We start from the raw sequence: 15044 nt of genomic DNA, 5'->3' as shown, positions 1-15044 counted from the left end.
CAATTTGTTTGAGAGGTTATGTGTTATTAGTATAATGCTACAGTGTTTAACAAAGAAGTCTGTCAATATTATTTAAAATTCCAGTTAAACTTGAAGGCATGACTATACTTCCATTCCCTTCCACTCTCAAATCACAATAATGTATGTTGATGTGTATTTTTAATTCATTTACATCATCAACAACTTACTCATTTTTTAAAGTTATCTCTATGCCCTAAAGGCATAGATGAAAAATTCAAGTCAATACTTTATCACTCTTTATTTAAAATATGAAATTACATAAACCATCTGGTTAAGAAATTCTGGTTTTAGCTAGGCTCCATGACGCATGCCTATAATCCCAAAACTCTGGGAAACAGAGGCAGGCATATTTCTGTGATTCGAGGCCAGTCTGGTCTACAGACAGAGTCCAGGACAGCCAAGACTACATAGAGAAACCCTGTCTCGAAAGAAAGAAAGAAAGAAAGAAAGAAAGAAAGAAAGAAAGGAAGGAAGGAAGGAAGGAAGGAAGGAAGGAAGGAAGGAAGGAAGGAAGGAAGGAAGGAAGGGAGAAAGAGAGAAAGAGAAAGGAAGGAAGAAGGAAGGAAGGAAGGAAGGAAGGAAGGAAGGAAGGAAGGAAGGAAGGGAAAATCTGTGTTTTGAATCATGTCCCAGTATATTAGCTTCCTCTTCTCATTAATGTGAAGACATAAAATGTCGTTGTCTGGGACTTCCCTATAGGTGATCAGGAGACTGCGGAACTTCAGGTGAGTCTTAAAGTTGTCTTTGTGAACAAATGAGGCTTTGCAAAGCCTCTGTTCTTCCCACCAATTTGTTTTAAAACACGCTTCTGTAATTAATCCCTGGAGTTTACCATCACATAATCTACCCTGGCTATGAACTGTTCCATATGGTGTAAAAACTCTGGACAATGTAAACAAATAAACAAAGACCAAAAAAGAATCATGGGAAGGGTGACAAACTTTACAAAATGCAATGGGACTCCTGTGCCTGTCAACCAATTAACCATCAACCTGTCAGCCCGTCAACCCGTCAGCTGTCAACCCGTCAGCTGTCAGCCTGTCAGCCTGTCAACCCATGAACCAAGGACACAAAACATATTCCCTATAACTGGAGACTTGGGAAAAGGAGTTTCAGTCTAAGGAATGTTTCTCCTTGACATGAAACTGTAATATTTCCTTATTTGGGCACTAAAGCAATAAGGCAATTATAAAGAAAGGACGCATAACCGCTGCTCTCCAACTAGAGTTGGTTATTGTTGGTGGCAGTGGTGGTGGTGTGTGTGTGTATTACTGAGCCATCTTCCATTTTTTTTTGCCTAACCACAGTGTTAAAATTTAGCTGAAAAAACTCTTATGAACTGAAATGCAGGCAGTTTGGGCTGCATTATTTCTCATCCAGTTATTTCACCCGTGCTAAGCAATGGTCAGGCAAAAGAGAGCTACTGTGTGCATTTACTATTTGAAAATTATTTTCAAGCTTGCAAACTTCGAGCCAGTGAGATGGCTCAGCAGGTAGAGGGGCCTACCAGCAAGCATGTCAACCTGAATTCAATACCCAGAACCTACTGATTCTGTGCCTACAAGTTGTCCTCTGGCCACACACATACACACACATACACATACACATACTGTGTTGCCCATACATACAATAAATAAGTATAATGTAAAAATATATAAACATGCAAATTTCACTGGAAATGTGGGGAAAACATAGCTTTTGCTGAGTGAATGGAGACCACGATGATTCCATCTTTTTAAATTAAAAAAAAAAAAAAGACTTCCTGTAAAAACAGAAATTGACAATTTACTCCAAGAAACCACAGCAAAAGCAGGGGGCCAGGGATTGAGGATGCTTAAATTTCTACAGTGAAATAACTTCTGCTGCCCAGCAGAAGGAAAGCAGGAAGGAAACACCTGCCCGGGGAGGCAGGAGAGAAGGCAGGCTCGGGGGGCACACCTGGTCGGGGGAGACAAGCCCTGGCGTGGGCAGAGCTGGGGACATGACAGGAAGAGAACACAGGACTCAAGGCCCACACCTGTCACATGGGAGGAAAAACAGAAGGTGGTGGCTGTAGGCGATCGGACACTGCATGTCAGACACGGATACTAGCGAGGTGTCAAAAGCCACTGCCTCTGCCTCAGTCAGCCTCAGGGACTACAAACCTCCTCCGCTTCAGAAACCCCACGGGTCCATCGAAAGAGCGTGCAGGTGTCAGCGTAGTCAGAGGCTGGCTTTGAACTAGACAGCACTTTAGCAAACGCAAATAGAAACCTTAAGTTGTAACTGGGCAGACACCAGGCACGCATAGCTTGCTCTGATTCAGCCTTTCTACTTGTCTCACTTGGTGACACATACAAGCTTGTGCATATACATGTGAGTATATGCATAAGACATTGTCACTGGCAAAAGGTGGATCTCAAGTACCCTCATTTGGGACCTGCTCCACCGTATCATGAGAATCTACAAACCAAGAGAACACATGCCAACAGATGGATACACTGAAGATATGTACAAAATTAAGGTTCACATTATGCACAGTACATCTATGTAGTAAAGCACACGCGCATACATGCATGTTCATGTATGTGTATCACATGCATCTGTGTAATGCATATGCAGATATGTGTATATGTCTATAATTTCTTTGCTAGGAAAATATATAAATGAAGCATCTGAAGAGTAGGAGGGAGGTGCTTTTAAAAGTACAGAAACTCTACAACAAGGAGCACACGCAAAACCCAACGTAAAAAGCACAGGTGTGGCAAGAGCGCAGTGTGTTAGCAGGGAGGGGGCAATACTCTCCGCTTGTCGGACAGACACACAGGTTGGTGACATAAACACACACTAAGATCCCCCAAAACTCTGGACTTCTGCTACACACACACACACACACACACACACAAATGCATTTATGTTGTGTATCCATGAGCAATGCCATCACAATAGACACTAAGATGACTTCATGCAGCAGAAATATACTTTTGAGAGAAAAATGCAGAACCAAATGAAGCCCCTTGAGAACACATTAAAATCAGCGATTCCACCCATTCTCTAAGCTTTCCACGGAGCCTTCTATACAGGGCAACCATTGTCTGATGCTTGGCCAGGATCAGTAGATTTTATTGGTGATGTTGCTGGGGTGCTAGCTGTATTCCACAAAGGTCAAGACAGAACTGATTTTAGCTATCAAAGAGTCACAAACATTTGATCACAGCCTCGGGGCTTAGATGCTTATCGGGACCAGACAAGGACTCAAGAACTCTTCCACGCACCCCGCTCTTGCTTCTTGTACTGAAGCAATAGAAACACAAGGTTCACATACACAAAACAGCCAACACGAAAAGAAGAGGAGGAGGAAGAAGTACAAGAAGAAGAAGGAGGAGGAGGAGAAGGAGGAGGAGGAGGAGGAGGAGGAGGAGGAGGAGGAGGAGAAGAAGAAGAAGAAGAAGAAGAAGAAGAAGAAGAAGAAGAAGAAGAAGAAGAAGAAGAAGAAGAAGAAGAAGAAGAAGAAGACCCAATGAACACCTTCATCGTGTCCTCCAGGGTCACATAATCAAGTCACAGGGTCACTCAGGTAAAAGCACCCTGAGAACGGAAAGAAACTTCAGCGTATGCATTGCCTGGGACCCGCGAGCAGGCTCTTCCAAAGGACATCTCTTCCGTCCCACTGCTTCTAACAGAGGCTCGAACTTAATCTCAGACTGTCCTTTTTAACAGTTAAAAAAAAAAAATCTTAAGGCAACTATTTCCGCTCTCCTTAGGCTCCGGAAACTGCCAAGCCATAGCCAGCTAACCTGCCTGCGTTAAGTCTTTCCTGCTGCAACACTAGGGCATGGGAAGCCAATGGTACAAGGGTTTTCCAAGTAGACACTACATTGTTAACACCGGCTGAGGGCCAGCCACAGCGACATTACTCCGGCAGTGACATGAAGAGCTCACACAGCCCGGACACTTTTCTCTAAAACTTTTGCCCTGCAGACTTCCAGGACAGACATCTGAAAGGGAGCGTACGGCACTGGTCTCCATGTGCAGGACTTAGGGGAGAGTTATCTACTGACCACAGGTCCCATCTTCCTCTCTGCCTCCTCAACAGCCGATGCCCACACAGGAAAGCCCTTCTCCCCGCACACTGCCGGAACTGGTGCAGCAAAAGCAGTGGGTTTCAGCTCCTCCCCTTCTTCCACAAGGAGCCCTCCTCGCCTCCCCAAATCTGCCTCAACAATGGACCAGGATTCCCTCCAGCCAGGTCCCCTCCTCTGGGGCAGGAACGCGGCGATTTATCCGAACGAGAGTTGGTGACCGAGTAACCTCGGCACTTCCAGGCTGTCCTTCCCTCCCCGCCCCCTCCCCCCAGAAGGTCTCACTCAGGGTCCTCTACCGGCCAGAACCAGCCCTGTCAGTTGCCCTGGATCTTAAAAGTCCCAAGAAGGGCGAGGGGGAGGCACGCCGAAGCAGCTGAGCGCTTCCCTTACCCTTTCAGAGCATCGTGTCCTCCACCGCCTCTTCTCTTGGCCCGGTTGGCTCTGGTCTCCTTCGGGTTCCCAGCCTCCAGGTTGGCATCCGCCCCGTGGCTCGTGTAGGACGCGAGGAGCAGGGCGAACGCCAGCGCGACCTCCAGCAGCCCTCCTCGCCGCATGGTGCCGCCGGCCGCCACTCGCTCCGCCGCCAGCCGCGCCTTCTAGCGCCCCGCGCGCCTCCGGGGTCCTGCTGTCCCGCTGTCCCGCCGCAGGGAGGTCCTGGCCTGGCTCCTGCCGCTCTCCTCTCCCGGCGCGCTGCAATCCCACTTCGGGCAGCCCCTGCCCTGCAACACAGAAAGGTCCCCAAGGCGGGAGGAGACAGTCAGGGCTCCGGGATGCTGAAGCTCGCAGTCCCCGCGAAGCAGAGCCCAGCCCGCGCGCCGCCTGCGCGTGGCGCAGTTACTCGGGTGAGCGAGGACCGCTGGCTCCCCAGCTGGCTGCGGACCCAGAGCCTGGCGACCAGCATCCGCGGATCCAGCGGCCTCGCGGCGCCAAGCACCGCGTCCCCGGGGAGCCCAAGCGTCCCGCGAGCCGGCTGCCTACACTGCCTTAATGGCACTGATTGCGCGCGCGGTGAGGGCTGACGCCCCAGCTCCCCAAACAGGGTCCTCTCTCAGCTCAGACACCCGGCCCCGGCCACCCCTGCCAGTCCCCTGCATCCGACGTGGAGCAGGGCACGGCAGTCCCGGGTCCTGCAGCTGTCAGGCGGAGAGGGAGGGCCAGCTGCAGATGCTCCGAGACAGCCCCTCACCCTGCCTGGCCTCCTGCCCTGGGTACCGCGCAAACGGGCCCCCAGCCCCCAGCTGCAGCCTGACCCTGGCGGGACCCCACGAGACCCACTGGACTAGCGGCTCCGACTCCCAGGCGGCGGTGGCTGCTCTGCTCCGCAGCTGACCCAGCCGTGGCCGCCTGTGGCACCCACAGTCTCTGCCCCAACTCTGCGGCCCCCTCCTTTCCCACCTCTTCAAGTATCGTCCGCGCAGCGGTTTCTCGCGAGAGAAATACTTTTTTAAAAAAAAAGAAAGAAAGAAAAAGAAAATGACACCCCCCTGCCTCCCCCCCATCGCCACCCCACCCCCGGCCCCATCTGTACTCCCTTTCCACTCCCCTCTGCCAGCCGCCGCCCGAGACTGGGGCCTTCCTCACTCGCAGGATCAGAGCCCTGGAAGGAGGCGCAGTCCTGCCGGCCTTGGGATATTCCGTCCCGGGGTGGGGAAGAGAGGGAATGGGAAGAGGTGGAGTAGCGGTTTAGAGGTTCAGACCGCTCTGAGGCTGAGGTCTAGACCCGGAGATCCCCGGGATCAGAAGCGTGAAGAGCTGTACCACCTGCACGGAAGATGCGTGAGGGACACCTTGGCCACGGAGGCCCAGGAGACCCTGGCGGAAAGGGGCCCTGTAGCAGTGGCCCTTACTTCCCAGCCCACCCTTCTGCTGTCTGACCAGAAGGAGAAACTGTAGGCCTGCAGGCTCTGGCAGGGAGTGTCTCAGGCCCACCACCACTGAGCCAGCCTGCAGGTTAGCAGGGGAAGGGGCTGGTCAGTGTCAGGAGCCTGCTGGAGGAGTGGTTCTTTCAAGGCTCAGGGCGAGCCACTCACCTAAGCTAAATCCAAGAGGCTGCTAAAGGCTGAGTCAGTCGCAGCCTGGGTTTCAGGCGATCCTCTTGTCCAACCCTCAATTAAGATTGGGGTTTCCTGGGAGAACCCTATTCTCACATGTGCGCACATGACACACATGAGGGGGGGGGACCAGAAACTCCCAATCACCAGCTGTCACGCTCAGCACAAACGCGTACCTTAAGGATGTATGCATCTTGTTGAAGGAGATTTTCCTTGTTTTCAACATTTTGTGCCAGGTATTGAGATTATAGAGATTGAGGCAAGTTATCAACTTGATCTTGATGTTGAGATGGAGCGCCCTTCATGACGATGATGGACTCAGTGCATGGCCTTGATACCTGAATGGGAAGATGAAGACGCTGATTTACATTCAGAATTTTTAAAATATATTGTCTGGTTTGATTAAGGTCTTACATTCAAAAAAAAGTCCTCTTAGCAGATCCATGAACTGGAGATTTAGCCACACATCCTCGGTTGCGTAAAGAATAATTCAGTCAAGGGCCAGGAGATGGCTCAGCAGATCCTGATGACATGAGTTCTATCACCAGGCTCTCCATGATGGGAAGATTTCTGAACATTGTCCTCCGAACAATGTACTTGGAACACATACACGCACGCACATGAACACACACACATGCACGCACATGAACATGCCACCTGTAGTGAAATAAAGAAGCATTCATCCAAGAGTTAGATACTGAACACTATCCGTGCCACCTGGTGCAAAGATGGATCACTTGCCAGTAAGGGAGGCGTTTCAGTCCCCTTGCACAGCAGTGGTCTACAGGGGAGGCAGGCTTGAAACAATGAATAGCTCGAATGTTACATGCCAACAAATACAGGGCACCCGTAGCTGCCGTACACCAGGGTGATAGGCTGGGGCAGATAGAGAAAGCTTCCCTGAGAAAGGATCATTGAATCCTTTTAAGGCGTGACCACTTAGAGAGAGAGAGAGAGAGAGCAAAGGTTCTTAACCATAGACACACAGTAGGATCTAGGTACTTAAAAAATTCGGACGGAAGGACCAAGAAGTTCTGTTTTTAAAAGTCTGTGGTGGAGCTTGACGTGGATGTTTTTCAAAGTTCCTGAGATGCAACGAGGTGGTAGGGAGGTCATTGAGGGTGGGAAAGGGGCCCAGTTGAGGAACCATAGGTAATCAGAACCGAGGCTCCTGGAGGTCAAACAGGACCTCGGCCTGTCCTCTATGTGTCCAGGCTCTTCTGCACCCATTATACAATCTTGAAATCGCCTGTTTTCCCTGTATTCCGATGACATACAAGAGGCAATGTGACCCTGTCTCTTGGAGGCTGCCACTCAGCAACATAATGCAACAGAGCCCCTGAGCCCAGGCCCTTCACAGGTTTTTCTCCAGGTAGCACAGAACAAACCCCAGTAAGGATCCGTTTATCTCTGGGTAGGGTCACCAAGGGCTACAGCAATGCTGTGCCTGCCTTTCACTTTCAGTTTCTCCTTCTCAGGGCTTCCAAGTGGGACAACTTTTCCAGCAAGAGGGAACCACAAGCATTAGCTAAATGAGCCAATAGACTTCTTTTCGAGATCATGATATGATGTCAACTTTAAGACCTCACCCCATTCTTCCTTATTACTCTCTGTACTAAAGGAAGGACCGACACATTTCCAGCTACTGGCTGAGCCTTGGTGAGCCATGGTGCCTTGGTGTGCCTCAGTTCCCCCACTCTTTCTTGAGAGTGAATGAAATGAACCTTGGCTGTGAAGACGAAAAGTAAAGAAAAGTTGACTGGTAGACAGTGGAAACGTATTTTTATACTCTACATTGGATTACCTAGTTCATGACTCATTTAACCAATTTGACCAAAGTCAAGCACCATCTGCTAAACACAGCAAGGACGAGACAATTTTATGTTTCCATCATTTTTCACAACTTTTCCTTATCAAAGAAAATATTTTCACTATTTAATTTTTAAGTGTTTCCATATAATCCGCCATTCTAACAACTATTTTCTTTCTCTTCACTCCCCAAGACTCTTTGTCCCTACGATACATCCTACAGAGCTGCAGCCTTGGGGTCTGTATAGTTTTGTCATCTTCTGGACAGAGAGAATTTGTTCTCACTTCACACTCAACCTCTTCCTTTTGCAGATGGGGGTCCCTGGGTGAGGTTCGCCTAGCCATACTTCTGGCAGAGAGCATGTACAACTGTTGAGTTATGTTATTGAAATAACTTTCATTACCTCAATCCCCCAAAGCAAACAGTTCCTCTCCACCCAAAACAAAAGCTCCATTTCCCAGCCTCATTTCACTTGTGTTTTCCATGAGCTCTTGGTCCCACCCTGGTATTGCCTGTCATTTTTTTTTTCTACCAGACATAACAGATACCAGTCCAACAGCAAAGGAGAATAAAGAAGAGGCCTTGCCAGAAAGAAGGGATAGACTGCTGGATCCATCACAAATTAAAAACACATCCTCCCTGAGTGCCATTCAGCACATGTTTACCAAACACCAGCTCCGTGTGCCGCACCAGGCTAGAGCTGGCAGATGCCACCAAAAATCCTTCCCAGGGTGCTTTACCTTCTCTCAGAAGAGAAAAAAAAAAATATCTGCAAGGTGCCAAACAATGAGCTGAGAGAGGAAGGAGAGTACATTTCTCCAAGCATTTTATAAGCAAAACTCAAATTTTATATGTGGACCTTGATTGACATGTAGGTCTCATTTCATTTTCATGGGCAGTGAAGCATTCTGTTGACGGTTTCCAATGAAGCAAAAGTGAAATAACTCTTTACAGCTTACAAATACATGAAAACAGGCATTCGAAGAGAGGCTTTCCAATAAGCAAAGTTTACCAGGACCTGGCCTGGAAGACAAGGGCCAGCACAGAAAATGGCCTGAGGAATCCTCCCAAAGCTGGGTGTCACCAAAACAGAAGCCCACATGGGAGAGAGGTGGGTGGGGCAGGATGAGTGCTCTGGTCAGGAAGATTTAATAGACAAGATGGGATTTAGTGGTGCCTTGAAAGGAGGGTAGGGTTTGGCTTCACAGAACAGTCATGAAGAACATTCCAGACACACACACACAGACAAAAGAGCAAGAGGCAAAAGCAGAAAGAGAGGGATGATTTGGGGTCAGAGGAGACAGATGAGGTATTTTCCCATCCTTCCTTGGGCCACACCCTGGCCTGAATGTTTATGAAGGGCATCAGGCTACTGTGGACCCATGGGTATAGTTTCTTAAATGACTGTGATAAATTACACCACGCGAGTATTTATTACCTTCATCACTGAAACCTGGAAGAACTGAGACCCATCCTGACCTTTGCATTCAGACTGACAAAGGGAAAACTACAGTCTCCCATGTGGGTTTCAACTAGTCCCTTACATTAAGAATTTTAAGTAGAGAATGAACTTTTTCTTGGGCTCCCAACAACAGTCTCTTGATACCAGGATATCTGTACCCTAACCTGCTGTCACAGCAATCTGGAAGTGTAGTTAAAACAGGAGTGGCGAGCAATCTCCGTTATCAACACTATCTTTTTCTACATCTGTTTTCACTTTCAATCTCAATTTTTCTAACTGTAATTAGTGGATACTAGTAATTAGTGGATATAAAAAATGTGGGGTTTTTTTTCCTAGCTGATTTTATCTATTCCCATGATTTCACCCCCTTCTTATAACATGCTGTTAAGTCCCAAATCTGTGTCTCCACCCCAGAATGTTCCTGGTGCTTCCAATGCAAATGTCCAAGTTCCTGCTGGGTGCCTCCGCCTACTCCTCCTGGGGCCGGAGTCATTGTGTAGCCGCCTCTGAAATGGCCTCCAAAAATCCCACCCGGATTCTCACGCCCTGGGATGCTTCCCTCCCCCTGACATGGGCTGGCGTAGTCTCTTCTCTTCCAGCAGGGCAGAAGTGGGGGGATACCCCTTCCCATATGAAATTGCAGACTCTGGATTCCGTTTTGCCCTTTCCCATCGTGCTCTTCGCGGCTATGCCGATGGAGTCAGCTCTCCCTGTTTTGAGATGACCTGCAGAGGCCTGGTAGCACAAAGCTGAGGAATCCAAGTTCCCAGTCCACAGCCTACTGTGGCCCACAACTCTCTGTAACTCCACTTCCAGCGGACCTGATATCCTCACACAGACATACATGCAGGCGAAACACCAATGCATATAAAATAAAAATTAAAAACTACAATAAAAAGAAAATGGGTAACAGACATCTTAGCAAGTGTCTAAACTTGTTCCTTCTTTTAAATTCCCTATTTTAATCATAAGGACCACCACATACTCACCTATGCTGATGAGGGGTGTCTTAGACAAATTTTGTTTGTGTTTCTCACATCTACTAGAGCTTAGCTTGTTTAACCAAAAAAAAAAAAAAATCATCATAACTGACACAATTTAGTAGGGTTAATTTATTCCCTGTGGATCCACACCTCAAGATGTCTGTGCTACAGCTTGAGCTTGCTCAGTTTCTGCAGGATTCTACTAGCAACCATATTCATGACATCATTCTGGGTATGTTTCCACAGATAATAAACCCCTGGGAAGTGTCTAGAATGATAGACTAGGGGGTGGGGGAGAGTCTGGAAATGCTGGAAAATGCTGCCACTGTTTGCAAGTCCAACACATGAATCGGGCTAGAACAAGCCTGGAACTAAAGGACACAGGATCAGATCCCTGCCCTTCTACTGATCTGCTGGGGCCTTGGCAAGTCATTTCTCTTGTAAGAGACTTTATTTCCCCTTCAAGAAAATTTGAGGCTTAGACTTCAGTGGACGGTGGAGCAATGGGTAGGTAGCTTCAGGATGAACTAGCCAGCTTACGGCGTCTCACACACCTGTCTCTAACACACTCTAACACTTATTCAAGGGTCTTCCACACCTCAGGAATCTGTATATTTTGAAGCATCTAGCTCCTTGAAGGATATTCAGGCATAGAAACCTGTGTTTTAAATCTGCACCAAGGCTGCTCTATTCCGTCATTGCTAAGCTGCTCCTAATGAGATGTCAATTCCATTGCTATAAAACATCCAAACATTTTAAAGGATTATTTTGTGGCTTTGTGCACTCATGCTTTGATTTGTTTTTACCTTATTTCTTTTCCAAACCCTGACAGATATCTGTGCACAGCCACTGAGGTAGACTCACCCCGCTGGAGACCATGACAGTTCTATAGGAACTGGACAAACAGAGCTAAAAAGGTTTAAGAATGTCACAGGCCAACAGCCAGCTTAGCAATGAGCTTCTTAAACTCATAATACCGCACAGCACCCAGAGGATACCAAGAAATGCAAGATACTATGCCCAAAGAATAGAAAGATAATAAGGGTAGGGAGAGAAATAAGGGGGAAGGGAAGAGGGCAAAGAAAAAGAGAAAGTGGAAGGGGGAGGAGAAAGGCTTGTTTATTTGTTTTCAAGACAGGGTTTCTCTGTATAGCCTTGGCTGACCTGGACTTTATTTGTAGACCAGTCTGGACTCCAGCTCACAGATATCCATCTGCCTCTGCCTCCCTGAGTGCTAGGGATTACAGGAGTGTGCCCACCACACCAGGCTGCCATTTGTTCTGCCTGCACACCAGAAGAGGGCACCAGATCTCATTATGGATGGTTGTGAGCTGCCATGTGGTTGTTGGGAATTGAACTTGGGACCTCTGGAAGAACAGCCAGTGCTCTTTACCTCTGAGCCGTCTCTCCAGCCCAAGAGAACACCTTTCTTTCTTTTTTTTTTAAAGTTAGTTTTCTTTATTATTATTATTATTATTATTATTATTATTATTATTATTATTTTACTAACTCTGTATCCCAGCTGTATCCCGCTCCCTTATTCGCTCCCAATCCCACCCTCCCTCTCTCCCTCAGCTCCCTGCCCCTTTCCAAGTCCAAGGATTGGGGAGGACCTCCTCCTCTTTCATCTGACCCTGTTTTATCAGGTATCTTTAGGACTGGCTGCAAAGTCCTCCTCTGTGGCCTAGCAGGACTGTTTCTCCCTTTGGGGGTGGGGAGGTCAAAGAGCCTGCCATTGAGTTCCTATCAGAAATAGTCCCTGTTCCCCTCACCATGGGAAACCAATATTTACTGAGCTACCACGAGCTTCATCTGAGCAGAAGTTCTAGGTTATATCCATACATGGTCCTTGGTGGAATGTCAGTCTCAGAAAAAACCCCTATGCCCAGATATATTTGGTCCTTGTGGAGCTCCTATACTTTCCACATCATACTAACTCCCCTTCTGCCGAAGGTTTGGTTATGAGTCTTAGTATCTGTTTTGAAACGCTGCTAGGTAATCTTTTAGATGCCTTCTGTGGTAGACTCCTGTCATACGTCCAATGCATATCCCATTGAGAACACCTTTCTTATCTTCCCCTGAAAGCCTATCTCCCCACAGTGTCACAGCAGAACATATGACAATCTTCAGTAAAAAGTAAAAGGTAGTTTAAAAAAAAAATCTTTGCTTAAGGCCTTAGCTGAAGGGAAGAAAGTCTCTGACCCCACGGGGAGACTTTATCCTGTGCTATAGAAACACCAAGTCCCCCTCAAACTGCTCCCCAAATCTTTCAAACCCACACCTCACCTTCTTGCACCCTGGCCTCCTCCCTGCCACTGCCCCCTCTCCTAGGATCACTCAGCCTGTCCACCCAGCCACCAGCCCTCCGTTATCACAGTATTACCTCTTTTCTCAGCTTCCACCATCTGTTTCACAAAAGAAAAAGCTCAGCCTGGAATCTGCCTTCATCAAAAGGGGACATGATGAGGGCATAGTGATGTATAATGGATCTGTAAGCCTGGACATCAAGAAAAGGGGCTCTAAAATTGGTTGATCATGTAGGCCTATAAACCCAGCTGCTTGCAAGGCAGAGGCAGGAAGGCACACATTCAAGCCCAGTTGGAGCTTCCAAGTAAGTCCAAGGCCAGCCCAGGAAGATTAGTGCAACCCTGCCTACAAACAAGTAGTAAGAGGAAAGTTGGGTGTGCAACTTTTCCAGTGTTACAATCCTTGCTTGGCATAGCTTCACTCATCAGTATAGCAAAAGAACAAAAAAAAAAAAAAAAAAAAAAAAGCCTAAACAAGCTTGGGGTAAAAATCTGAGACAAAAAATACAAGTAGACAGAGGATTTGGGTTCTAGATGTTCAGAGGAGGAAGAGCTAACTCTGGCCCGATGACAAGAAGATTGTCTGTGGAGAGAGAGGTTGAGGAATGACAACCTGAAGAAACCACTCACAGCTGGACAGTAGAGCCTGCTCTTGAAGGAGGAAGAGCTTTCACACGAGGGAAGGCCAGATCCAGGAACAGCAGATGGCTTTCATAAAGGAAAAGAGGAAGGAGAGATGATTGTAAGCGGGTCAAGGAGAGAAGACTGAAGAATTTAAGAAACGCGCATACCACTAAAGAATTTGGAGGCCTGGGGAGATGGCTCATTGAGTAAAGGTGCCTGACACCCTGGCCCTTAATCCCCAGGACCCACATGATAGAAGGAGATGTCACAAGTCGCCCTCTGGGCTCTGCACATAAGCCACGGCACAAGTGCACACATACGTACATGAATATAAATGAAAAAAGTATGTATATTTTTTCAAAAGGATTTAGAACATGATAGGAGATGAGGGCATGGTAGAATATTGCTTATAACTCCAGCAGTTTGGGAAGGAGAGGCTGGAAGATGAGGTGTTCAAGGTCATCCTCAGGTGCAGAACCATTTTGAGGACAGCTGGGGCTACATAACAATCTATTAAAACAGAGAATGAATAAAAATGTGGATAGGTACATAGATAAATAGAGACAGATAGATAAATGTAGAGATAACATGTAGGTACACACGAACATTTGTGCACACAGAGAGAAAAAGGAGAGAAAATGAATTCAGCATCTCAGCTTCGTGGTAAGACTGTCCTCCAAGTATGTGACAACACACAAGAAAAAAGAATGGGAAATTATAGTTCAATTTCACAGTAGAGCTGTGATGGCTGAGGAAATAATTCAATCTGAGGAGCTACGGACAAGGGAAAGCCAACATTGACATAGATTTGAAACCAGCTGTCTAGGGAGCAGACAGCCATGGGAGGAGGTGGAGGCAGGAGAAATTGAATTTGGAAGGAAGACTATGTGTCTGCCTCGTGCTCCATGGCTGTTCTGAGTCGCGTCCGATGAGGAGACTCAGCAGGCAGACGGAGGTGTCAACTTTGCCAGTAGACAAAGGCAATGCTCTGTCTGTGGAGACACTTGGGATTTGGCTGTATGAGCATCTGTAAATGAGTTATATCTACCAGCTATTTCTAATTGCTTTCTGGCATAGTTCGATTTATATTAATCCCACAACCTGACCTAGAAGAAAGGACCATCTTGATGGCCAAAATTTGTTCCTTGAATTTCAGATTCTCGTGGGAAAGAGTAGAAATTACGGAGTAAAGGAGGAACACCGTGCGAATATCAGAAACAGGTTCACTGCTGGCAGAGACTAGGTGAAAAAGACAGACATGTCTCCGTTTAGAACAGTAGAACTGGGGGAGGAGAGCTGATAAGGAATTGTTCTGTATCACTTCTGGATAATCTATGAATGAGAACTACAGCTGTGTGAGGGTACCCAAAAGACTGTCAATCAAAGCAAGATGTCTGTGTGTTTCCTTTAAACAGGCTTGTTTGAGTAAAACCAGCCTGCAATACACAATCACACTAGTACACTTTGAGTCTATATTGAAATTTGAGTCTATATTGAAATTACTGCTGAGGCAGTGATGAATGTGGTCAGAGTATGCGACAAACCTATAGAAAAGGCTCTTAACGAAACTGGTTGTTTCATACGATGAATATACACTCAGAAATTTTAAACAGAATTCCTGGTGGGTTTGGTACCTAGAAATATACTTCATAATTGTTAAGTAAAAATGAATACGGGCCTAGCAGTGGTGGCACACACTGGTAAGTCCAGCACTTGGGGGCAG

At 47.2% G+C, this 15044-nt stretch overlaps 1 protein-coding gene across 3 annotated transcripts in view; it reads right to left on the bottom strand.

The window, feature by feature from the left end:
• Positions 1-5464, bottom strand: part of Fbn1 (fibrillin 1) — a 201318-nt gene extending 195854 nt beyond the window's left edge. For all 3 annotated transcript variants that reach the window (XM_060371759.1, XM_060371760.1, XM_060371761.1), the window contains exons 1-2: positions 5361-5464; positions 4476-4804 (exon numbers count right to left, since the gene is read on the bottom strand). In XM_060371759.1, the coding sequence (XP_060227742.1) occupies positions 4476-4639 (164 nt within the window). In that variant the 5' untranslated portion in view covers positions 4640-4804; positions 5361-5464. The remainder of the gene's footprint in view (positions 1-4475; positions 4805-5360) is intronic.
• Positions 5465-15044: the final 9580 nt, after the last annotated feature.

The sequence above is a fragment of the Meriones unguiculatus genome, chromosome 18, assembly GCF_030254825.1.
Source record: "Meriones unguiculatus strain TT.TT164.6M chromosome 18, Bangor_MerUng_6.1, whole genome shotgun sequence".
Lineage (NCBI taxonomy): Eukaryota > Metazoa > Chordata > Mammalia > Rodentia > Muridae > Meriones > Meriones unguiculatus.
Note: the sequence above shows the minus strand (reverse complement) of the source record. Positions and strands in the feature narration are given on the sequence as shown.